Here is a 26,079-nt window from a genome sequence, read left to right on the forward strand (position 1 = left end):
TGGCTTTACAAATGTCTCACAATTGCAGAAACACCTGCTTTATATTATTTTTTTGCTGGTCCACAACAAAATTCTTCCCTGGTCAACAGTTCTCAGCAGACCTCCTTTCTTCCTTCTCTGTGGATGGCTTGAATCACTGGTTTCTAAATCCTGGGCCACCACAACATCACACTGAAACCTCCTTGAGTAGGAGGGCACATCAGAAGGCAGAAAGGCCAGTTCTGCTCAGAATTATGCCAAATGTTGGCTAGAGGACCAAACCCACATGAGGCTGCTCATGGCCAGGTGGGGGGAGCGGGCAGAGGGGTTACCCAGCCCAAAGGGACTGGTCTGTCAGACCCATCTGTTTTCAACATGAACCCCCCTTGCCCACACCTCTGCAACTCACACCACTCCAGCCACCGCGAGTTATTGCTCTTGGTCTCCACTGCTTCCTGTGAAGCTGGAATGGGTCTGAGGCAGCGTCCAATGAAACCAAAGGGAGCCTTTCCATTAACTCAATGGGCTCTGGATCAGGCCCAACATCTGTTTGGCCCTCTCTGTACACAGCACAGCCAATTTATTCTTTATCCATTCCTGGGCCTCTCTCTCCAACAGCATCCATATTTTTCCTACTTATGGTTGTCATTAGCCCCACTAAGCACCACCCCAAGAAGAAGACTGCCTGTGCCCCTTTGGCAGCCAATCCCCTGGAACGGCACAGCGATGAGTGCTGCCCCAACCCCTTATCATTTCAGCAAGGCTTTCCTCTCTCCTTGTTCAGGTTTCAAGCACATCCCTTTGAGCTGCCAAGCTCTTCCTACTCTCCCCTTCCCACCAAGTAATGACCTGGTTGTGCCTTCTCTTCTACTGAAAATCTGATGAAGAATCAGTGCCAAAATAAAACAACAAGGTCCAAAAGCCTGTAAGACACCTGAAGAGCACTGCCAGAGCAGGGACAGGCTCTCTGAACAGCCATTTCCACCTTGGTTGATGACAGCCCACGCAATGGGTTCCCTAGAGAACTGGAGTATGAGGGAGAACAGCCAACACTCCTTTGTCCTCTATTGGAGTCCAGGGCTACAGTAAGAGACCAAGCAATAATTCTTCAAACTGGCTGTATCAGACCACAGAATATCTCATGTTGGGCAGGACCCATAAAGTTCATTGAGTCCAACTCCCTGCCTCCTCACAGGACTATTTAAAACTAAACCATACGACTACAAGCATCATCCACTCCTTGAACTCTGACAGGCTTGGTGCTGTTACAGCTTCCCTGGAGTTCCTTCCCCACCAGCTCCATACCTCCTCACATGTGAATTTATGCGTTCTGCCAGTTCACAGCACTTCAGTTTCCAACCATTCCCACCAAATTTGTGACTCATGTTGCAGATACAAATTATGGGACTGGGCACAAATCTTCTCTTGGTCCCACAGTGACAGCGACAGCAACGGTCCACAAGACGCCATCCACTCACTGAACAATACACAGGATTAATTTCTTTATGACTTTGCCGAGCCCTTGGATTCCAGGATCTTGTTCTCAACTGGCATACATGGATTCCCATGCTGTGACATGCATGTCATTGCTAAGCAGAGCAACAGCCTTCGCTCACAAGGCAAGCTGCTTCTAACAGCAGAAAAACGAGTCTCCAGTGCTAAGTGTAGAGATTCTTCCAGGCATGGAGCTGAAGATTCATTCTGGGCATTGCCTAAGTGAGAACCCCACGCAAAAACACCTCCCCAACATACCCCGGAAATCACATGGGTTTGGAAATGGGAGCGTGTCGCCTGGGGCCAGATGTGGGGACTGGCAGGCTGCTGGCACTGTGCAGAGGCACATCTGCATGTCAGGCAGTTACTCATTCCTGCATACTTCCCTGATAAAATCTGGATTGCCTAAAGCGGGTATTTTCACTCCAGTTTCCTTATCAAGGTATTTACCACCTCCTGTCTGTATCTTGCAGACTAAGGGTGTTAAATGCTCCCTTATTCTTTCCCTATACAGGGAGCAGGAGCACGTGGGAGCTGGAGCTGCCATACGGGATGGGATTTCTAACCCCACCGGAGCAGTGTGTGGCTGCTGGCCTGGGCTCCGTGGGATCTCACCCTCTTTGTACCTGGGATGTTGCTCTGTTGATCCTCGCTGTCTTCCTGCAGCTGGCAGGCTCCTTCCTGTGTTTTGGGGTGTTTGTTGTGGTGTTTTCTGGTAGTCCCTGATCACATTTTAGAAGCTGTTGTGTCCTGTGCAGGGTTCTCTCCCGGTGTGGCTGTTGTACAGCTCTAGGAAGAGAAGGATAGTTTGGGATGAAGTTATCTCAGGACTAACAGAAGTGTACATGGAAACTCAATATATGCACATAACATCTTTTTCTCCCCAAAGCAAAAAGCAGATCTCTGTCTCTTAAATATCAGTACTGAGATAGGCCCACAATCACAAAGGTACTTGGAATTTTGAGCAGTCCCGTTCCAAGAGCAGCCCATACCTCTTTCCCACCCACTGCTGATATCAATCACCTATTTTAGCCATCGGCTCTCCAATGCCCCTCTTCCTTTGGGAGAGCACCACCTTGAACCCTTCACAGGGTGTCCTTGAGGGCTCTGCTGTTCCCCTCTTAGCTTCATAAAAGGGGAAAAAGAGGGACATGTTATGAAACACAGTATCCTAAAAACGTATTCATTTCCTTGAGGAAAAATACTACTGGTTTACTCATTGGGGAAACCTAAGCAACAGATCTGTTTCAGTTTGGTTTCACAAACATGGGAAATATTTCATCAGTTTAAGAACAACATTTGTGGAGATTGATCAGCTGGGTTCACACTGCCTTGAGGGAGGATGTAGTTTATTTTGGGATGCTGATTCTACAGACAAGGCTGTTCTCAGCCCCTCCTGTAAGCATTATGCTATAGGCATATAGCTTGTGCCAGTCAGACTTAAAGCTTTTCAGCTAAATTCAAAAAGAATGAAATGAAATGCAACTTGATTTCAAAAATGCCACCAAGTTATTTTAGCTCAAAAAAAACCCCAGTGTAGAGCTTTACAGACTTTGTATAGGAAGATTTTCTTCTGGCATTTTTGCTGCATTTTTGAGATGGTGCTTGGGATGCAGAAAAAAAAAATCAGAACTATCACATGGGGTAGATTCCTAATTTGAAATTTCTATCTCGATATAGGCTGGCTGAAGGAAGCGAGCTCTCTCCAGCTGCCTTTCCTAGAGAACTGCCCAACTGTTACCAACTTGGGCAAACTTGTTTAAATCCCACCACTACACCTCCAGACACATGATGTGCTCTTGGGATGCTGGACAATGCTTAATGAGAGCCAGGGAAGAGCCCTGCTTTAGTGTTGAACCCCTCTGCTGGCAGACAGAAGACTTGGATCTGAGGTTGTTGTCTCACTTGGCAGTGCCCATCCTGGTGAGAGCCCTCTGAACCAGATGGGCAAAGCAAGCCCTGTCAATGGCAGCAGTCCAAGAGAGCCAGGCAGGGTTCACAGTTTGGTTTTTCCCCTCCCTTTAGTGTTTGGACAAGCCAACATTGAAATCAGAGAGAGCGCTGCTATCAGTGGTGGCGTTAATTGGGTGCCAATTGCAACAAAGACAGGATGACAACAATGCTGCTTGGGACTGTATCCTGCATCCAAGCTCTAGCTAGGCTAAAACCAGCTCTAGACGTGGCCACTCTTGCTGCGATTTCTCCTCGGACTCTCTCAGGAGCTGCAATATTTTGGAGGTGTCGTGCACCTGCTGCAACCCCTGCCCAGGTGCCCAGAGTGTGGGGAGGAGCAGCCTGGAAACCCCTCAAGCCAGAAGTACAGGAAGGCAGAGGCTTTTGCCCTGCCCTGCAACTTCCAGAGACAGTGCATGAGAATAAAATGTAGGGAACCATGTAGTGTGAGAGAGTAACTCAAAAATTACTCCTGTAGTGAAGAAACCACATAATATATTCAAGATGTCAGAGGTTAGCCATGGTGCATGTGAATCATGCTGCAAATACCTCACCTTTAACTCTGCCGTCGTAATTAGATTACAAAGTTTTTATTACGGTTTTAAATTCTGCCTTTATAGGTTGCTGTCCAGCTGTGCACTTAAATCTGGTTTTATCACACTTTCTGAGCTCATCACATTTAATTCTGCCCCTACAATGCTGGATTAACTTTAAGGGTCGCTGAAGTCAGAAGTCACTCACCCTTGCCCTACTAATGGATTCACAGCAGCCCTGCACGGCCCGAGCAGTGACGTGTACAGTAACCCAAATTTATCATGGGGCGGAGGGGAAGGAGAAGGGGGGTGTTTGTTTATTTACTCCTCTGCTGGGTTCGCTGTCGGGACATTTGCAGAGATTACAGCCTGTTGCAATGCAGTCTGCCCAGCACTGCTCTGGGAGCTGAAAGGCAGAATATTTAGGTCTGCCTGGGAGAAGGGATGGCTGATAAATGAGGCCCATAGACCTGTATCGCCTGAGGAAATTATCAGCTCTCTCCATCCAGAAATCACACCCTGCTGCCCCACTCGCTCTTGCCAGAACTCCCATTTTGTGGGTCCCATCTCTGAGATTTGAGGCAGTCCCAGAAGAATGAAAAAACATTATTTTTTTTTTCTAAGGGTGCCTTCTTTGTCATTGCCTATCATCAAGAAAGCAGGACAGAGCACAAATGAAACTCATCTAAACAGTGTTCATCCCCAGGTTTTACCTCAATCTGTTTTCATTCTCTGACCAGCAAAGATCAGAGAGGTTGGTGTTAGGTACCCCCAAAACAAGATCATTCATTGCCGTGAAAAAATCATGCTGTAAATAAGGAAATAAAGGGGAAATCATATTCTATTTAAAAAATCCCAAACCATGGAGGAATAAGGTGCTAAAGGTCCAAGTGATTTACATGAAGTCGCAGGGAGTCTGAAAGGGATCTGGGAAATCGAACTTGCTCCAGCAGAAAGGACATTTCTCTCTTTCTTGCTGAGGAATACTTTATCAGGACAGACCTGAACCAGAGATGGACAGCAGGGAATTTAGTGGAAAGTGGAGGGCAAACTTTGTCGCTGAGTAATGCCACGACAATTTTTGACCTTCGCCATTCAATGACTAGACACATTTTTGGAACCCAGGTTAATAATCTTCAGCAATATACAACCTTCTCCCATGGAATGTACGGTGATTAGGGCAAAGAATTTCACATGGTCACAAAATATCTATCTCAGAGTCCTGGGCTTATAAAATACTCTATTTCCTCCATTAATTGTGTCCACGTGGAGCTGTAACTAAGTAGCTGCAACAAATAAAACCAAAGTAATATTGTTTCCTTTTAAAATATTTCACTTAATTTGTGGAAGAAGTTTGGGCTCATTAAAAATAGGCCATCTCCCATGAGGGCTTTTTCCTTTTCTCCTCCGAGCCCCTGGCCCAATCCTCAGTAACATGTAAAGCAGCACGTTGCTCCTTGGCACAGCCCTGGCTGGAGCCGCTCTCCCGCTCGGCTCGGCAGCTCCTGGGCAGGCAGAGCTTGCTTGGCCAAGCAGCTCCTGATGTGCCATTGCCCTGAGAGGAACAGTCCCCGACTGAGATTTCCTCCTTCCCTCTCCAGCTCATTAGGAAACTCTATTCCTTGTTCCTATGGAAAGATGTGACTGTCATAATCCCTCCGTTTCTTGTGGGGAAGTAACAATATGTTGACTGCAACCAGAGGTGCAAGCAAAGCCCAGTCCTGAGCTAGAGACTACCTGAAAGCACCGTGCAGGCAAGTTGGCTGCTTCTGGTGCATCTCAGACTGTTCCCTGCTCCTCCAGAGTCAGCCAAGTCAGTCAGCTGCATCAGGGTGACATCAGGAACTGCTGTATCGTCACCAGACTGTGGCAGCTCCTCTCCCTCAGCTGATGTCAGTCACAAAATGGGCACAAAGCACACAAGGCAGAGGTAAAGAGTCACCTGGAGCAAGGGTTCCAGGCTGCCCGAACAACCTCCAGAAGACACCAAATGATTCCACATTCCTTTCCTGGGGAACATCGTTTTTCCTCCTCCACTTTTCCAAGTCCACTCCTCTGAAGGGCTGCACCCTCAACCACTACTCTCTCTGAGCAAAACCAGGACAATATGCAGTGATTCCACAGTCCCTTGTGAACACTCCCACGGGTCAGCCCTGAAAAGTGCTTGTGCTGCAGTGGGACTGGGGCAATGCCCCAAGGGTGGATGAGGGAAGGATTTGAGCAAAGGGGGGCCACACAAGCACATGCTTGCTGAAGTTAGAGAAAGCTTACATCGTGATCTCCTCTGCACTGGCACATTTCACAAGGTCCCCTGTTGGCACCAAACATCCTTCCCCTCTCCCCCCCTACTGATGTGGCTCCAAATGCTCATCAGGTATGCACGCTTCAGCTCTGTTTTATGAAGACATTTCCATAAAATTAGAACCTATGATCTCTCTCCGAGTTTCTCCTTTTCTCTTGTGGGCTCAGTCACATGGGAGAAGAATTTACGCCAGTGTCACCAGGCAACAACCAAACTATTTGTGAGGGCATCCCCGACAAAAGGAGTTTAGAGGCTCCCCCAATGCTGGGTCACTCCAGTTCTTCTCACGGGTTTTGTTCTCCTTCTGGGGGAAAAGCCACATCTGGAAAATTACTGATGTCCTGCTGTTCACTATGGACACCACTGGGAACTGGAATATGGTCTTGTAAACTGTGATTAGATCTACAAAGTAAACTCTCATTGTGACCTCTCTCAAGGTCTTTAAAAACACGTTTCCCTAACTGCTATGATTACATCCAAATTCTTTCATTTTAATAATAACAATATTATCTACATTTTCCTCTCTCCCTCCTCCTTTTCTGATCATAATCTTGTTACTCACAGTAGAAAAATCATTCCATAATTCTCTTTTCTCCCAGTGGACTTGATCTCTGGGCATGACACTCTCCTCCCACCAGAAATCAGTGTAAACATAAACAGCTCCTCTGCCCTGGATGAGCTGAACCTGAGGCGTGGGGCTTTTCTGGACCATGTGAAAAAGTCACTATCATCAGATTCTCATTAGCATCAGCATCATCATCATCAGTGCTATTATTGCCTATGTTAGAGCCCCCCTAAGAGATGACAGTCAAGACCAAGGCCTGCTGAGTGTTCAGATGCTGTACAAACACAACATGAGGGCAATCCTTGCCCTCCACAGCCTGAAATATCTCTGACACTCTCAGGACCCAGCTCAATTACTCCCTGTCACTGCCATTCCTCTGCTGCCTCTCTGTAGGATTTGAACTATTCCTTCTGCAGCCCCTGTGACCACCACCATGGCTGTACCAAATTTCTCCTCTCGACACACAGCAACAGCCCAGACTTGCCGTCACTCAGCTCCACCAAACACCCCCAGCAACTGACTGGGATGGCAGTGAGGTTTTGCCCAAAACCTTATCCCCACTATAAAAGCCATGGGAGAACTTGAGTGGGAAGGAAATTTCTGCCCCAAGTATGTTTATTCCAGAGTATAATGTTCTGCTCCAGGCAGGCAGGCAGCAGTCCCAGGTGACTTCAAAAGAACTAATTCAGGATCACCTCTGAGCCGAGAGGGAGAGCTAGACCTGCCAACTCTGCAAGGACCAGTTTAGGAACTGCAGCACCTGGGAAAAGGCATCTAACCTCAGCAGGATAGCTCGGCCCAAGTCATTCTGGCATTCTCTGAGGGACAAGGTGCAAAACTCACATACCTGACTGGGAGCTGTGCTTTGCTTGTATCAGATCTGCAAAGACTCATGTGATGGTGTTAAATATTTAAAACATTACGATTGCAACAGAATATCCCACTCGGATGACTCATGGGAACCAAGGAGGTAAAAATATCCAGCAGCAGTTCCCTGTGCAGCCGGACTGTGTGCAGGTCACATCTGTCTATACAGGCATTTTCTGGATCATGTTCTCAGGGAGTGTTAAAGAGAGACATAAATGAACACTTGGTTTGAAGGCCTGAATCATTTGACTTTGATAAGATTTTATCTTGATAAACATAGAATTGATTGACATCTCATATTTCTTGGGTTTAATGAGCTCATAACTGCACTTTAATTGGTTTAATTACCAGAGCATAATATTGCAGGTATGTAATGCAGACCTGTAATATTGAGTTATACAATATATTCTATTTGCTGTACATCATAAATTACAACATGCAGTGTAACACAGTTTTTCATGAGAATTATTACCAGGATTATCAGTAGTGACTATTCAGCGACATGAATAGAAATTTCCTTTAAGTAATGTCTTCAGGATTCGCCCTCCTTGTATAAGCTTCTAAGAACAACATTCATCTGAGGAAAATGTGAAGGCTGTGAAATATGAAATTATTTCTAGGCTAGGGTGGGATTTGGCTTCAGCAAGCTCAGGGTCTAAGTTCCTCCAAGATGTTTAGGCACCTCACTCCCATTTCAAATTTCCATGTTTGCGTCAGAAATACAGTTTTTCCTCTAGCTTTTTCCAAGGCTGGCTCAACGCTCACAGCATTTTCTCCATCTATTTATTGTCCACACTTTGGAAATCACTGTTAACAGTCCCCCAGTGTTTTCCTACTATAATTGTTTGGGTCTCTCCAGTGACACCATTAGCAGCTGGGAGAAGCACCGGAGTGTGGAATTGCGTCTTTAATTATCTTTCCATTGTGAGCAGGGATGCCATGTGCCCAGGCAGTCATTACACCTGACAAGGACAATGTACTTACAATGGGTGTTTATACAGGCTAATTCCTTACAAAAATACCTTGACAGAAAGTGCTCCACCTGCCTCATGCTCCCTATTGCAATTGCTAATTAATATTATTGTGCTGAGAATGATCCTATCAACTAAAGCTCTTCTGTCATAACTACTGCTCCCTGCCCAGCTATGCCTAATTAACCTGCTGCTGACTCACTCAGCAGGAAGGATGTTCAGCAGACCTGGTCTCCTGCTCTGTTTTACAGAGTCTTTGCTCAGCGCAGTCTCCCTGAAGCTGTCGCAGCTGCCTCCGCTCGAGTCCTGCTGCTGACTCAGGGTCTAAAGCCATAGTCAGGTTCCTGGTAAAGTTCTCCTGGGTTTAACCACTCAGTAGAGTGGCCATACACACACATTCGAAGCCAAGCACCATCTGATTCCCTTTTCCAGTCACACTGGCTAAAATATAGCTGTGAGGGCAAACTTAGTCTGCAGGACACTGCACACCATGGCTGCAGCTTTTGTGAATTTTCTGTGTATTTGTCAAACTAAAATGATGTTTACAGTGCTGGCATAAAGAAGACCTGAGCCTTCAAAGTGAATCAGACTGGAATTACTCTGCAGTTCTCTGGGAATTGTGCTGGGGACTAGGGAGGACAGTGGTGGAAGGCTGCCATCAGTCCCAGAAGGGTCAGGTTCAGTGACTTTGGGCTTGTCTCTAGGTGTGTGAGGATACAACCAGGAGTCTAATGGGACTGACAAAAGGACATTACTCACCTCTCAGGAGGCTGCCTTCCTCTGCCAAAGAGCTCCTGCGTGGCCCAGCTCAAATTGCAAAACCTCCATGTTCTTCTGTTTCTCATCTGTTACAGGGAGATAATTACAGAGGTGCTAAGAGGATAAACATAGTAAAGTCTGGAAAAAGAAAAGAGCAGTAGGAGAGATGGGGCATGACCAGCTGCTCTTGTCTTGGGCATGCCTGGGTCTGCAGTGACATGGACGGGGCTTCTGGCCAGCAGGAAAATCAGCCATGATGTCCCCATGGCCAAGGGGGCTGGTGAGGGCTCTGAGGGCACAGGGCTGTCCTTACCAGGTTTGCTTCAGCTCAGCTACTGATGTAGGACTCTCAGCCTTTTCTCCTGGGGAGCAGCTCTGCAGTGCATGTTACAGATAGATTCTAGGGGAACGTAAGGAAATCTTGGGAAGGGATGGCAAAGTAAGAAACCCACGTGCCTGTGCCTATGGGCAGATAAAGAACCCAGGCTGCTCCTTCTGGAGCTAACTAATAACAACAAAAAGAAACAGAAAAAGGAAAACCAATAAAGCCTAAAAATTGAATGTAACTCGCAGTGTACAAATGAATCAGTGAATCAAACAGGCTAAAGGAATATGAAGAGATGGTGAAAAATCAAGCTCTTCTTTACCCCCATGAGATCAAGGGACTCCTGTGAAGAGCAGGAGAGCTAATATTTCTTGCTCAAGAAATGTGATGGTGCTGCTGTGAAACAAAGCAGGTGGTCAGCACACTGTGTCTGGGCATCTTCAGCACTAACCAGGACTAAGGCACTGCAGAAAATGTTCCCAAAGCACCCTGGGATCCCCTGCCTGTGAGGAGCACCTTAACCCCAGGGTTCTCCCTCTGTGGCAATGCCCCTCTTCCTCCTGCATTTGGAGATGGGCTGGAAGGTGGCCAGGACTGGCCACAGTGCCTGTACATCCCAGGCACGTATCCTCTATGGAGTCAGGGACTCCCATGGGAGCTGAAGATGTGCAGCACCACACTGGACAGCATTTGCTATTGCCACTAATAAGAATGTTAATAACAAAGGGCAGGGAAGAAATAATACTGCAGTGTCCTTCCAACCTTGAGGTCTGTGTGTGTTGGGATAGCAAGGATTCCAAAAGCACTTGGATCCTGCTTTGTCTGAAGCAGTAGTAAATAGAAAGGGTTGGTGAAACTTCAGAATAACCATATATGCATGTGGTTAACAGGCTAAATATAAGGAATACACATCTCTTTCTTGGAAACATGCCAAAAGGGAATCACTGAGCAAAAAAAAGGTTGCTTTTTTTGACTGCACTTTGCTTTGAGAGGAAAACATCCAGAAGAAAAAAATGCCAAGAGCGCTGCAATTGTGCCATTTCAAGATTTACAGCACGAAGCTTTTGGCTTTTTCACCTTCAAGTTCTCATGCAGATTGTTTTATACAAGACCATGGAAAGCAGGAATGGAGACAACTGACTCAGGCTCACTTTTCAGGAGGGAAAGTAGAAGAAGAATTTTTCTTCTGGGCTTATTCTTGAACTCTTAAGTCAGGTTTCAAAGTTCCTTCTTGTCTGGGATTCCATTTGGAGTATTGCTCATACGTCTCTCTCTGTATCACCACGGGAGCCACCCACAATAGCTCCTGGTGTGCCAATCGTCACTGAGCCCATGGCCACAGCTGTGGAAAGGGGAGCAAGGAGGTGACTTTTATAACTGAGCAGAGAGCATCACTGGCAGCAATAGGTGATGAGCTGTATATTGTGACTGCAATCTACAGCTCTGCCAAAAAATCCCCTTTTCCTCTCCACTTTGAGCCAGCCTGCATAGTGACAAGGAGGCTTTTGTTGCCATTTGAGGAGCTGGCTGTTGGTCCAGGCCCTCTCAGTCTCATTAAGGAGGCAGCGAGGGGGGAGACGAGAGCCGAGCCCAGCAGGAACACGTGTCCTAGGCTGGCCCATCTGCAAATTCTGAGTGTCATCCAGGCCAAAAGCTGAGTATGGGATCAGCCACCACGGTGGCCAGAGCAAGCATGGTGACAGATACAGAGAAGGAAATGGAAATGTTTTGGGGAGTTATGGCACAGTGACATCTGCGGCAAAGGGCTCATCAGCTGAAGGATTTGCTGTAATACATATTGCAACAAGGTTGCATTCTCAGAAATCCATGGCTTGCCAGGGAAACAAATGAAATCAGCCAGGCTTATGCTTTGGTTTGATTGCTTCCAAACTCATCTTTAATCAAAGTTCTTTTCACGGTCATCACAACAGAGCGTGCTTGAATCTCTGGGCCTAATCCTCAGCTGGTGCAAACTGGAGTGAATCCATTTAATTCATGTCAGCCTCGCCAGTTCACATCAGAAGTGGTTAGTTTTAAGTGTAGGTCATTTAGGAATATGCAAATACTTATTTCCAGCTATACTTTACGAATAAAGCAAATAAATTTGAAACCCACCAGGATATGGAATACCCCAGTTATATTTTCTTCTTGAAGCGATGGCACAAAGACGATGAATGAATCACTTACACTGTAATGCAGGAAACCCAAGGATGCAAATGGCATCTTTTCCCAAAGTCCATCTTTTCCCAAGAAGGGGTACCCGGGAGGGTGCTAGGTTGATCACTGTGCTCAGAATGGTGGCAGTCCGATGTGCCACCAGGAGAGAAACCATAGGAGAGCAAAGGAGATATTGCTCACCTGCAGCTTCCAGAACCTTCCACATCCCAGCCCCATCACTTCACCTTCGGCATCCCGGTGCTCTCACTGGCTCCTTCCAGGCTCCCCCACAGACTGAGGGGGTGCAGATCCCTTGAAATAAATGGGGTTCTTTCAGATTTTACCAGATGAGGATTTGGCTGAGGGGTTCAGAGAAGCCCTGGTCTGACAGTCTCATGAAAGAACTTGGATGAAAGATGGATCCAGAAGGAGCAAAGCCTTGAACAAACACTGGGTCCTTCTTCCCCTTTCAAAACTGGTCAACTCAGCTTCCAGAACCCCAAGTAGCCCTCTCCTGACCATTCTGCAGTATCGGGGAGGAAGACCAATTGTGATTTGTCTCACTGCTGTGATGGGCTGGTTCTGAACAGGCCCCTCATTCAAGAGGGAGCACAGATTGGGAATTACTTCTAAATCTTCATCTCTAGGGACAATTCCACTTCCCACACCCTAATTTCTAGCCATGGAGGATTGCTTTGACCTCAGTCCCACACACCTGCATCCACAGGAACACTCCCCAGTCATGGGAACAGTCACAAGGTAATGAATAACTGCATTTCCCCAGGAAGGGAAGACTGTTCATAACTTTAAGAAGGAAAAAGGTGATTACCTGGATTGAACATAATTCAGCAGGTTGGAAGAAGTAGCAGAAGCTCCCTGAAAGAGAAGGAAAAGGGAAATAAGTTTTCAGACCCAGGGATGACCCAGGAACCAGCAGCTCTTTCACTGCCTTTTGGCAGTAGCCTCTAAAAACCTCAGTGCAGTGGTCTCCAAACAAGACTAAAACCTCTGGGCAATATTTGAGTATCAAGAGAACAAACAGTGTCACCTAATGAAGTCACGAGGAAGAGAAATACTGATTTTGCTCTATGTTTTGTTGTTATTTTGGGGTTTCTTAACATCCTTTGCACTTGAGTAATTGTCTCCCTTAGTGAAAGTGGTGCACGTAATATATGGCAGAGGCAAAAGAGCTACATTAAAAGCCATAATTACTGCTGTTTCACAATTAGTAGTTCAATTTGAAGATGTTTTGAGAAAGATTTATGGTAGGTACTCTAATTTTTATTTATAATTATGAGGAAGAAGCTTAGCCTTGAGTATTTCTTCTCTAAAAAGCTTAAAATAACATATAGCACAGTTTTGGTCTGCAGAGAGGGATACAAAAACAGGAAAAAACATGTAGGAAGAAAAGGATAGGGTTTTTTTGTGTGTGTGTGTAAGCAAGGTTTAAATAGAATAATTAAATTTACCATAATCAATAAAACGTGTGAGTCAAGTTTATTGAAGTGGCTATTTCCCATTGCATAATTTCCCTGGGGAACTTTCATTTTTAATTCAAAAATAAAAAAAAAAAATTAAAAAAAACAAACCCCTGAGCACTTACTGTAAATATGCCAGCATATGTGTGAGGTTAAGAAAAGCACGAGCCTACACCCAGGAATCAAAGAGGGGCTTACCACTGCTTTGACACTAATTGTAAAAGCTGAGCATTTTCTAGAACCATAATCAAATCTTAACTGCCATGGGGGACTTGTTCAGCAGCTCACAGTAATTCTAATAAGATGCAGAGCCTTTCACCTTTAGGTCACCAGTTCAAACCCACTTTGGGTTGGGTAGTAAACAGAAAGTAAATCCCAAGCCCGGTGGGGTGCCAGAGCATCCAGAGCAGATGCCAGAACAGCTTTTGGGCAGGAGTGGGAAAGGGTTTTCCCGTGTCATCCATGTTTTCCCTGGGATTGATGCAACCACCTCACTGGAGGACTCACCTCCTCTCTCTAGGCCTCAGATCCTCCCTTCTGGAAAGGGGATGGGAAACCCTTCTTGCTGCATTTCCTCCATTTCAGCTGGAGCCTCCCCAGGTGCCCCAACGCACCCACGGGGTTTTCCAACCCTTCTGTAACCCCCCCTCCCAAGAAAACACGAATCATGGTATTGTCTCTGTCACACTTCCATGTACACAATTCCTCTTCATTAATGGGTTCATTTACTTGAGCACCTCATGGAAAACAGATGGATCGAACAGGCAACTGGAACTACCAGGCCCGGGCTGCACAACAAACAGCTCTGCCAACCCCGGCAGCACTTGAAACCCAAAGCTGAGCCCTCACCTTGGCACTTTCAGCTGGAACTCCTTGCATTGCTCTGAGCTGCTCCCATGGGAAATCCCAGCTCCAGCTGAGGCCCCTGGCACTGCCACCAGCCCCATAGTACCTGAAGTTTTCTGACAATCACCCCATTGTGCCCCCTGCTACACCGACACCTGGATGGGTCCTGGCATCTTCCTTGAAGAAGCAATGGGTGTTGGTGTTCCAAGCTCTGTGAATATCAAACAACAGCTACGTGATCCAAGCAGCCTGGAGACAGATTTGCCTCCAGCACAGATGGCAGCTGTCCCTCAGACACAACTCAGAGGCTGGTTTATGGTCTATAGCTGTAGGATGCAACCCCATCTTCCTGGCTGCGATGGTGTGTGCAGTTCTGTGCATGCGTGTGAGGGAACAGAATAGTCTGAGGCCTTAATTGTGTCTCGTGTTATTCCAGCTGAGAAGCTGAGGAGCTCTAAAGAACAATTCATTCATTGTCCTCTACACATCTGGGTTAATGTTTCCTCCTTGGATTAGGCTGTACCAGCATGTTCCCTCTCTGCTCACCACAAGCCAGCAGTGCCAATTTCCCTCTGTGGCAGCTTCAGTGACAGCTGTTTACTTGGAAGCTCATGAATTTGATATATGGGTGCTAGCCACAAATTAATGGAATACTTTCCAGATGCAATGTCTTTAAATATTCAAACAATAAGCCAAAAGCACTGTCTTGGCCATTTTTTTTTTCTCTCAACTCTGGACATCTCTCAGAGAAGATGTAAACACAATTCCTCTTGCCACTGGCCAGAATGCTTCAGATGTTTGAAAGGCCAGCAGTGGCATGACGTGCTGGGCGGGAGATGGCTGATGGTCTTTGTCACCTGAAGCCAAACCCAAAATGGCCAAGAAAGAGCAGAATGAAGTGAAAGGAATCCTTGAGGCTGACCCACAGGAGGTTGCCTAGCCAGCCTGCTCTGGTGAGGGGCTGTGTGTGCTGGCCTGGACCCTGAGCTTGGGGCAGCTGCGCAAGCTCCAAGGAGTGGCTTCCCAAACATCTCCAGAGCCTCATCTGGAATAGTTCAAAGCAACAATAGCAGTCTGCTGGGGATGGTTAGTGGGCAGCGGACCAGGACCACCAAAATGCCCCAAACCTCTCCGTGCTGGGTGTCACCTAGAAATCCCTCTCGAGCAGAGGAGTGGATACCCAGTTCAGAAATGGAGACAAGACCTGCCCAAGCGTGCCTTTCTCCCCAGCCCAACTTTAGCAATGGCATCACTTCGTGACCTCAGTTTGCATCCACAGCCATCCTAATGGTGAAGTGGAATGGCTACGCTGAAGCTGTGTGGTGATGATTTACACCACCGCAGAGCCTGGGCCAGGAAATGTAACTTATTTCTTGGCCAACTTACATCACTTTTTCTTCCCTCCTTGCATTTTCTTTGGCATTTTCTTCTTTGCATTTGCTTATTTTCTTCCACTGAAATTTAACATGATCTGGACAGCTGAGTTACCAGGATATGGATTTTCTATCCAGTAGTTAAAAGGAGGAACTTTCTTACATACTTTTATCTACTTAAAAATACCAACAAACATGGGCTGCATGGCCTTAGATTGGAGGAGGGCAGGGGAGAGCTCCAAGAAATCCTGCCTGAATCTGAAACCAGCTCAAGCCTGAAATGCTGTCTGTTTGAAGATTTCTCCTTTATTCCCTCTGATGCTGTTATTAATTAGAGAATGAATAGCCATTACAGTTATCAGCAACTTCATGGAACTGAAAAATTCAAGTTCATTATCTTACAGGAGGAAAATAAACGTCATTTTACAAGGTTTTTAAAGCAACAACAGTAATAACAAACCACCCCAAACTCCAGTCCACAGGCAGAATGGACATCTGCTAGAAAAATATGATTATTCCCCCACCCACCACCCTCAAATTTAGGGATTTGTGAAATATGGGCCTTGCCTAAAGTTGCTTGGCAGAAATCCCCATTTTAAGTTCTTATTTAATGAAATCATGTGGTAGTAAATCAAACACAGAAACACAAATAAGTAAATCCACCACATCCTTTGAAAAAAGTATGGTTTGACTCCGTCAGCTCAAGTTGCTTGGGCAAGGAATTATCTGTATTTGTCAACCAAAAAGCGATCACCCAACAGTGACCCCCCTTTTGTGCTCACCTCTGAACGCCACAGGAAAGGTGGCAAATGAGTGTCACATGCCAAGAGGGAAGGTGGGCAAAGAAGGGAAGAACAACATCAACATCATGTTATAAAAACCAGCAGCTTGTCAAGATTTAGTACCTACTAAAGCCGACAGAAATCTTTGCCCAGATCCTCTCTCCGTGGTTTTCTCCATGCTCTCGGTGCACTCATGAGCTTCAGAGCCAGAGAGAGGTCCTGGGTAGACTTTGTCACCTCAGAAATTCATTATTGGGTCCTACAAAAACCTTGTCTGTTGGACTGACAATATTTACAATGATTGATCTCTACTAAATTATGTTTCCATTTTCTGTGCCATCTTCCCTCGTTTTCCCCAGAACAGAGATATTTGAATTTTGATGCCAAAAACGCTGGAAAAAGTAAGTTCAGTGAAATTTTCAACTTTTTTTGGAAGGAAACTTAGATGTCACCTGGAAAATCATGACAAAAAATACATTTTTCTTGTCAACATTTGCCTTAGGAGTAAGAAAACATGGATTTCATTGACAGGTATGTCCAAGAAAGCAATTGCAGAAGCAGGATCATCAAATAAGGTGCATAAAGAGAGTGATCTTGCTGAAAGCAGTGGAAAACTGCATTGTATCAGATGCTGCTGGGTGCCCATTTTGGTCTCAATCCACTTGGATCGCTGTTTTACCCACGGCTGCCGCTCGGAATTAACCTGGTCACTCAGAACCCCTCAGCTCTCCAGTTTTTAAAGCAACTTCAATGACAAAATACACAAAATTTGGTATCACACCTCATCTCCTGACATTGTCAACTTCTAATTTAAGGTTTTTATTTTTATAAGTTGGACATACTAAGATCATGGTTTTGTGCCTGTTGGTGTACCCTGGATCCATACTTGTTTCGGAGTTGTGATTCATCACTGTGAAATCCACGTAAAAGGAACTTCCCAGAAATCCCAGGATTTCTCAGAATCCCCCACTGAAGGCCATTTAAGAAGATATTACTCTGTCATGAACATTTTCTGAGGGAGTTAAAAAACATAAACAGCTCAAACGTGGCATTTTCACAGCCTTAATAAACCCAAAGGCAGCATTTACCAGGTACACACCTTAAGGACAAGAAAAGAGTGGCTATGGAGAACTTTAGTTTGTATTTGAACTATTTTTTGTTTGGGCTGAATTTTTCCCTGTATTAAATTCACAGTCCAGTTCTTGAAAAAAAAATTTTAAAATCTGAAATGAGCAAATATTCAAGTATTTTCATTCTTACACTAAGGAATGTGCTTGTTTATTTAAATGTCAAGATCTGTTTGTCTCCAAATGCCTTTTCTTTCACTAAAATGATAAATTCCAAACATTTGGGGCTGAACAAATGATGCTTTTTAATTGTAATTTTTTTTTCTCCTTTATTCCATTTACTGAAAAAAACCAAAAACTGAGGAAAAGAATTTGCTCTGGCACTGCCCCCCTACAGAGGCTGCCCTGTCAGACACGATGCTCTGGGATTAGGACTCAGACTTCACAGGCTCCACTCACCCCATTTCAGAGCAAAGAGGAGATGAATTTGGAATGAGCCTTCTGAGCTGATTGACCTCCTCCTCCTGTGGCAGCAGGAACTGGTGCAGCCGTCAGGGTGGAAGTGGGTCCCGTGTAACCCTACCCACATCGAGCTCCGGAGCACCACAAGCATTACGTTTTATGGCTCCTGCAGAATACTGGGGGATACTAATTTTACAGGTGCATTCTAGCAAACTGCAGTCCCTAATATCAGAATGCCATTAAAAATAATGCACTCCTTATGCCCAGGCAGCTAATTTAATATTAAATCAATAAAACATTTACTAGAGCTGGTCAGGGGCCTGGTTGCTGACAGCAGACTCAGCTCACGGCAACAAACGTCTCCTCACCCTTTGCAGACAGCTGCTGGTTTATTGTGGAAGACGTCTTTGGTCCTGACAAATAGCCTCCCTAAGCCCTAATGAGTGCAGAAATTCAAAACATTTGTGGGACATTTATTAGCAGGAAAATACACCAGCCTTTTGGGAGATTTGGATCAACAGCAGCAATCATCTGTGGGCCGAGTTCAGTCCAGCTTGTGCAGGGAACACAAAATTACTTTCTTGGCTACAGGGAGAGGGATTGGAGCTCTTTCCAGTTGGTTTCATCTCTGGGATATGGAGACTGGGGTGGAAGCTTTTCTCTATGATGAACTTTCACTGGTGGAATCATTTTACACTCCACCAGGTTCCCAATAAAGTCCCCAGATGGCAGAGGTCACTGGGACGGGATCCATCACATTTTATCTGCTGCTGAGCATGAGCAAATCACCTGGCACAGCCACCTTTCCCTCTCCTTGGTTGCTTCCAAATTAACTCAAGCACAAAAGACAGGATTTTGCCAGCATGCCTGACAGGAAAGGTGGTACAGTGACATTAAGAGGACAAAAATTCCCTAAAATTAGGGAACTGTTCTGTTGGTTCTCGGTTGGTTTGGTTTTTGGCTTCTTTTTCATAAAAGAAGAGAGGTCAACTTTCTACCAAGAATCTAAGAAGCAAAGCAGAACTTTTAGAGCAACTGCAGATGACACATCAAATAAATGACAACAACAAAAATGATAAAAAAAAGAAAATACCCAAAAAGCATCAAAATGAAAAGCACTGATCAAGCTCCTGGGGAGCAGCAACCTGGCACTTCTCTCTGAAGAATGAGCAGGTATCTTCTACCCAAATGGTTCTGTGTGGAAAGTGCAATTACTTGAAAAATCCCCACACAAGCTGTTTCCCAGCATAGTTCTCAGCAGGCTGGATGTGTCCTGAGCCAACAGAGCTCCAGAGACCTACAGCCAAGATCCCTCACTCAGATTTGGGACACCAATTTCCATAAGAGTGGCAGCAAGCACTACTTCAGGTACATTGCCCCAAACCCACTCACAGCAGACTCGTCTCCAGCACTGAGGACACAGGCACTGGGATGGCTGGTGGAGTCATCTGGTCCAGGCAGGTGTCTGCCTGGAGACCAAGGTGCTTCCTGTGCCTTCTCTAAATCCTGAGGCCCTGGGATGAGCAGGGTATGCCCAGCTCTGACTTGTCCTGATCCCGCTGATGTCGTTTGTGCCAGGAGAGGCCCCGCCACGCTCACAGAAACGCTTCAGCCGTAACCCACAAAGCCAAGCCCAGCCAGAATTAATATTCAACTCAATCCCTGGGAGCTTCCTTTGGACATCAGCATTCCAGCACATCTAATAGGATGAAAACAAATTTCATGCCATGAAAGCAGAAAACTGGGTGAGGTCTGGGAGCATAGTTAGGATGTGGTTTTCATAAGCTCTCAGCGCTGGCTTAACTGCTCCGATTACAGTCCAGGGGTAAGAGAGTCCCACTGACATCAATAGGAGAAGAATTAGGGCAGAACCAAGTGGTTTTGAAAAATCCCACCCTTAGATTTATATAACAGAAAATAAGAATCACATGCCAACCTTCAGAGGGGAAACTGGCCCGTTAAAATGTGTATCATTATTTTAGCCACCATTTTTAATTAGAGGATTTGTGGCACTGATAGATGCAGCCTGATGGTGGCGGGGGAATGGCCTCTGGCTGGGGAGAGCCGAATTTCACTGGGGACAGTCACAAGGATGTCCCAGGGCCAGCTGAAAGCAATGTGTTGATGCTTTCCTTCCTTAAAAAAAAAAAAAAAAAAAAAAAAAAAAAAAAAAAAGAAAGAGTATTTTAAAAAACCCAAACGTATTTGTAGAGAGAAAGAACTTTCCATCGAAAGGAAAGCAAAATGTCCTTCCCCCATCTAATAGCCCATTTCTATGTTCTTGTGTTCTTCCTGATTTATGACAAAAACATCTCTGGAAACCAAACAAACCTCTTCATTCCACCTTGCCTTTAGAATGAACTCTACAAAAGTTGTACAGGAAAATGTAGGCTAAAGCTTTTTTCACCAGTAGCCTTTGATAAGGAGGTGCCAGCATCCCAGCTGGCCACCTGGGACTGCTGGGATAGAGGTAGCAGGTGGAACATGGTGTGATGCAGAGCTGAAGGGGCAGGACTCGCTGCTCCAATCTGGAACACGCTATTCACCTGCCCATATTCCAGGAGAAAAGGAAGAGTAGGACAAAAATGTTCCCTGAAGCAGGGCTTCAGAGCACATCACCATTTCCTTGGGAGGTCTCGGTAGGAAGCAGAGAGTGAGATGCTTTCCAAAGGGTCTGAACCCCCTGTGATCAAGGCTGGGGGTCACACAGAGACAACAATCCTGTGTTTGTCCCCAGGTGTGTGGGGACCTGGCATGTCCTCGACGTGACAGTGAGTCAGGAATGACTCACACAGAGGACAGACCCGTGGAAGCTCAAACAGAGGAACAGGACAACCAGGACACGACGGCATCTTGGCTGTGCAAGAGGAGATGCTCCCAGTGTATTCACCAGTACCAGCAGAACAAAAGCAGGGGCAGTGCACTATTTCAAGAATTTGCCATCACCAGGGATAGAGGGAAATGGCCACTGACCTGTTCCTTTCTTACCCCAAGTGCTCCAGCTGAATGTGGGACCTCCCCACTGGAAAGTGCTGTTACCTTAATTGCAACGCTGTCAGCAGACCACTTATCAAGCCGATGGGTCAGGTTGGGATAACTGTGCCTGTGCTTTGGAGCACTGAAGTTCAGTCCCAACTCCCTGCTGGTCTCTCTCTGCCCTGCCCTGCTCCCAGACACGCTGACTGTGTTTTGCTGGAGCCCTGGCATCTGCTGGGCTCACTGCTGCAGGCTCCTGTCCTAAACCCTCACACACATCCTCCACACCGGGTCCTTGTTGGCAGAAACGTTCCATGGGTCAGGCTCAGCTGGTGACAGCTCTGCAAAACCAGATCTGGTCTCTGCTCCCACCATGGCACAGGTATTGAGTGGGAAAAAAAATCACAATGAACAAGCCATTAACAGTGCTGGGTGCAGAGATTGGAGCCCCAGGGGAGATGTTACCACCCTGCCCAGGTTAAGGCTCCTCACTCACCCCCTCCCAAAGGAACAGTGGAGGTTTCTTCAGCCCTGTTCTGAGCAGCCTGGGAAGCCCAGCTGAGGCTCTTGCACCCATGACCCAACCAGGATCTTCATCTGCCACATGAGATGCAACCCAAGAGGCTTCAGGAGAAAGGATGCTTTTATCAAACATTTTTGCCATAGCAGACACAGAGAGCTCTTGGCCAGGTCCCTCCACTCTTTCCCCTGCTTTATTTGCACAGATGTTTTTGCCAAGGCTTGTCATCAGCCTGGGGAAGGGGCAGTTGAAAAAAAAAAAAAAAAAAAAAATGACCGAACAACTTGAAGAAATTGCAAACAGTAAATCTGGCGCTCACTAGGCTGAGCCCAATAAGTTGCTGAGGTTGTACTTTTCAGATTCGGTTTTAGGCTCTTGTAAATTTTCAGTTATTTTTAACCCACCTTTCTGAGCGAGCCTAGGAATGAGAAAGTAATTGTTTCATCAACTCGGGCTATATAAATCTCCTTGGGGTTTATTATTTGCTGTTTCATTTTACTGGCACAAGAGCTCCTAGGAAAGTACAATAACCCACTCCTTGATTTACAACTTGGAAGCAGGCGCATGCTGAAAACCCGAGTGCGCAGCACCTGAGGAAAAGTGCTCCGAGTTAATTGAAAAGCTTCAGGAAACTGGAATTCCTCGCAGTGATACTGTCACACATGTCAGCCACCAGATGTAACTCCAATTTTCTGCTTTCATAATAAGAATCCAATTGATATCCCCAGAAATAAAAACCTGCAGCCAGAATAACAGCACATTTATCACGGGCAGGTTTGAACCCTACAGGAGAGCTGCCCTCAGCACAGGGGTTAGCAAGTGCCGGGGGTGCTTTTCCTTGTAAAAAAGCTTTTTTGTGCATATACCTGTGCATACAGACACACAGGTATCTGGATCTCCATAGGAAGCCTGGGGTGAGAAAAAGGATGCTGTCTCTGGAGAGGAAACACAGGGAATGGCATTTTTTTGGGCCAGATTTAGAGGTTTCCAGCTTAGGCAGGTTTCACACTACCTTCCGTGGGGTTTGCATTTTGTCGGGATGGGGTTCGTTGTGCAGTGTTTAAACTGCAAAACCACCCACCTTCCTGCCCTGAGATTTCCCTGGGATGTGGAGACGGAGCATCCCTGAAAACAATACCTCTTTTCCATACTTAGGAAACAGGCTCTGCACCATGCTCTGGTGAGAACTCACCTCAGCCTAAAGGCTCAGGGGCATCCAATGTCCCCAGTGGGATTTAGCTGTCCTCGTAAAGCTGGCAGGCACTTGTCTAATGTAAACATTCCCATGGAGATTTTACGTACATTAGGGTGAAAAAACCCCTTTGGTTGTTTTCTGACCAATTCTAGGCAATGTCTGACTTTCCTCAGACTGGATGGAGCTGGTTTAAGGATTTTCATTTTCAAAAGGACAGCTCTGCCTCTGGATGAAGCACAAGTGCCCCTCTGCCCCACTCTGCAGCTGAAATGGGCTGTTTCAGACAAAAACCACAAAATGCAATGAAATTAGTGACCCTACTGGAATTTAAACTCTTTTGTATATTTCCACATTCAATAATTTTACTAAATTGCACCCACACATGTGCACAAAAATATATCTCTATATACGTGTAATAAATATATTAAAAAGCATTATCATAATCTTGTCACCTAAACTACGTTTGCAACCCAGTCCCTTCCACATCAGAGCAGGTTGTTCTGCTGCTCCTACCCTCCTCCCTGCAGCTGCTCCAAGACTACAGCAAGCTGAGGGTTTTTTTAAAAAAACCCTAAACTGTCAAAATTGTAACAGTTTAGTTCTGTCTGTTAACTTTTGTCCTGTCACCTTTTTTAACAGTCTCATCTTCGTTAGCAGCACACGTATTGTGCTCAGCAGTAATTTGGCTCAAATATAAGAGGCCAAATTACTTCTCAGGTTTGTCAGTCTTCTGACATGGGCTAATTTCTCCCAGCAAACCCGCTCCAAAGCCACTTATGGATAATGCCAGTGACATAAAATGCTGCCTTGGAAATTGGCCCCCACTCAGCCCTGGCAGAGGAAGAGCAGGACAGGCTGCAAACCTCCCTCCTGGTCATGAGGGCTTGGTGAGAAGCATCACCCTCCTGCTGGCTGTAGGGAGCTGGGAATATCCCTTCCTACAGCTCCTGGATAACTAAATCCAGGTTTGCAATATGCTGGGATAAGATGCTTTTCAGTACTTTCTGCAAAGTGTCCCTTTCCTGTCTGAGACCCTCTATTTCCATTTTTTAATCAGTAGCCCAAATCTCACTGATGCCTGTTTTTCGTAAGAATTGGAAGGATGTATCTGGTAGGAACAACTGATCTCCAGGAGCAGACTAACGAGGCAATTCCATGGAGGAGTGGAGAGCACCCGTAATGCTCTGCCCTCTCCAAGAAGAGCCATTCCAAGGAGTCAGTCCAAAGTACTCTCATATTAACCTGCCTCTGAAGTTTAGGTAAACTTCCTGATCACTTAGACTTTCAATTTATTTTTAGGGAACTATTTCCAGTAAGTGGTTCAAGATGGATTACAGTTTAACTGGAAGCTTGGGAATAAAAAGATAGTCACAGAAAAGCTGGGTTCAATTCTTGCCTCTGCCACAGACTTCCTGTATAAATCTGAACGTGCTGCTCCAGGGGGGGGAAATTCACCCACCTAACTCAAAACATCGAATTTCAATGGCTCTATTAAAGAGCTCAGGCTTCCATTAGAGCCAGAGGAGTGAGATGGGCTGGGGGGAACCAAAGCACTTCCAGGAGAGCTGCACTCCCTGACTGGATAGGGAGCACAGGCTCCCAGTTTAAGACCATAAAGCTCTAAACCACCTCTGCCCTCCTGCCGTCCTTGGGGCTCAGCTTCTCACCCGTGAAATATCTTCTGGATTAGTGACAGGAAGAAAGTGGTATCCAAAACAGGAGAGATGCGGGAGATGCACCAGGCAGGACCAAAGTTTGGATTTAAAATTTTTCATTGGTGGCTGATTTATCAAATTTCAGATTAAAATAAAAAGGTATAAAATGACAATATTTCAAGTACATTTTTCTAAATTTGCTTTTCCTCTATTTTTTTCCTCTTCCAGTGGTTGTCCCTGGGATCTTGAGAACACAGCATCCCTGCAAAAGTACTTCTGGTGACATTGCTGAAAATACTGCCACAAAACATCTGAGCTTCATGAATGGGCCCCCAAACCCAAACATCTTTCCTGTCAGTGTTTTTGAAATGGAAAAAAGTAGACTGTGTATGCTACTGAAGTAAATTCAAATTCTTCTATTTGTGTTCTTCCCCAGACATATGTTGTAAGGACTTTTTTTGTTCACCTTTAATTCTGAATGACTGAGAACACTGCTCCCTACATCTCTAGACTGAAATTATTTGAGAACACTGAAATGCCTAAGGAAAAAGAGCAACACCATGGACCAGCATCCAATATTGGGTAAGGAATTTTAAAACGCGAGGCTTCACATAGATCAGGTTCAGCCCTTAACAATAAACATGTTGAACATTCCTGGGGCACTTTTTTTTTCCTGGGGATTGGTTCTGGGTTGTGGGTTTTTTTCTGAATGTAAGTAAACTCTCCCTTCACAAAATGTCCCATTTGGGATTGATGCTGTATCAGTATCTGAAAATTGTGCTACTGAGCAGCTACTCAGAATCCTGCTGGTGATAAATTAAACCAGAGGAAACGGATCATTTCTACTATCAGGGTCACTGTTGTCAACTCCTAACAGGGCAATTGACTTGTCAAGTTGTCTCTGAAAGCCCGAGCTCAGATTTCATTGCCTTTCACATTTGTTTTTTTCAGAATTGTATACAAGAGGTCCCTGAGCCTGTCTTTCACTGGCACTTTGGGAAATTCCAGGCACCAATCCTGCTCGTAAATCGCAGAGGAACAGTCTCAGCATGAGACTCTCCTACTGGAGCAGCTCTGTGGAAATACTAAGTACAAGAAAAGATCCAATAGGGATGTGCATGGGAACAGATGGGGATTTGCTTGTGTGTCATTATCAGACACAAGCAAGAACTTAAATGGTGAAAGGTCACTTGGAAAAGCCACGGGACACCTCCAGCAGCACAAGGAGAGAAAAAAGGAAGCTGTGGCATGGAGGCTCACTGTATGATTGTGAATAACATCCAAATCCACCTGCTAGAGACTCACCAATAGCATTTCCTAGTTACATTTTTATAACTTCTGTAACAAACTTATAAATAACTATGGTAGGTAGAAACCAAAACAAGACCAGTTCTGTGTAACATTCATTCAGTAGGAAAGAAATCCTCTGTTTTAACCAAATTCCAGGCTAAAGAAATAGGTACAGCAGGAAAAGCATCTTGTTTTAGTATCACACAGTAATGCAAGAGAGCAGAGGCAAAACCATTCTGAGTGCTTTGCCACAATGTTTGGGTCACGCTGCTACCCAAATTAGAGTTTCAGTTTTCCAATAATGCTCTGGAGAAATGCAGAAACTCAAGCGATTACTTAAGGGAAATGTCACTATCATAAAAAATGCTCTTGTTCCAAACCCAAAATTGGTCAGTGGTCAACTAAAAAATTTCTTTTGTTGCTAAAGATTTCTTTTGGGAGTGGTATTGCTGCTGCTGCAACTAAATTGAAGGAGTTCTATTAAGATGATTAACATCCTTGGTCTTATTACTGATTAAATAAATAGTTCA

At 45.5% G+C, this 26,079-nt stretch overlaps 1 protein-coding gene and 1 long non-coding RNA gene across 6 annotated transcripts in view; one reads left to right on the plus strand and one right to left on the minus strand.

Moving 5' to 3' along the window:
• The window catches only part of BMP2 (bone morphogenetic protein 2), a 203,322-nt gene that overhangs the window by 176,189 nt on the left and 1,054 nt on the right, over positions 1 to 26,079 (plus strand). Inside the window, exon 5 of one of the 2 annotated variants that reach the window (XR_005604138.1) lies at positions 24,488 to 24,841. Coding sequence is in view for 1 of the 2 variants with exons in the window: in XM_039568834.1 (XP_039424768.1) it covers positions 24,488 to 24,542 (55 nt within the window). In the remaining variant the exon portion in view is untranslated. Of the gene's footprint in view, positions 1 to 24,487; positions 26,059 to 26,079 lie in introns of those variants that run through there. The other variant, XM_039568834.1, reaches the window with a different exon arrangement.
• Positions 1 to 26,079, minus strand: part of LOC109145106 — a 158,174-nt gene that overhangs the window by 24,048 nt on the left and 108,047 nt on the right. For all 4 annotated transcript variants that reach the window (XR_005604142.1, XR_005604144.1, XR_005604143.1 and 1 more), the window contains 3 exons: positions 12,735 to 12,781; positions 9,424 to 9,509; positions 2,100 to 2,262 (listed from right to left, as the gene is read on the minus strand). This is a non-coding gene — a long non-coding RNA (uncharacterized LOC109145106). The remainder of the gene's footprint in view (positions 1 to 2,099; positions 2,263 to 9,423; positions 9,510 to 12,734; positions 12,782 to 26,079) is intronic.

This window comes from Corvus cornix, chromosome 3 (genome assembly GCF_000738735.6).
Source record: "Corvus cornix cornix isolate S_Up_H32 chromosome 3, ASM73873v5, whole genome shotgun sequence".
Lineage (NCBI taxonomy): Eukaryota > Metazoa > Chordata > Aves > Passeriformes > Corvidae > Corvus > Corvus cornix.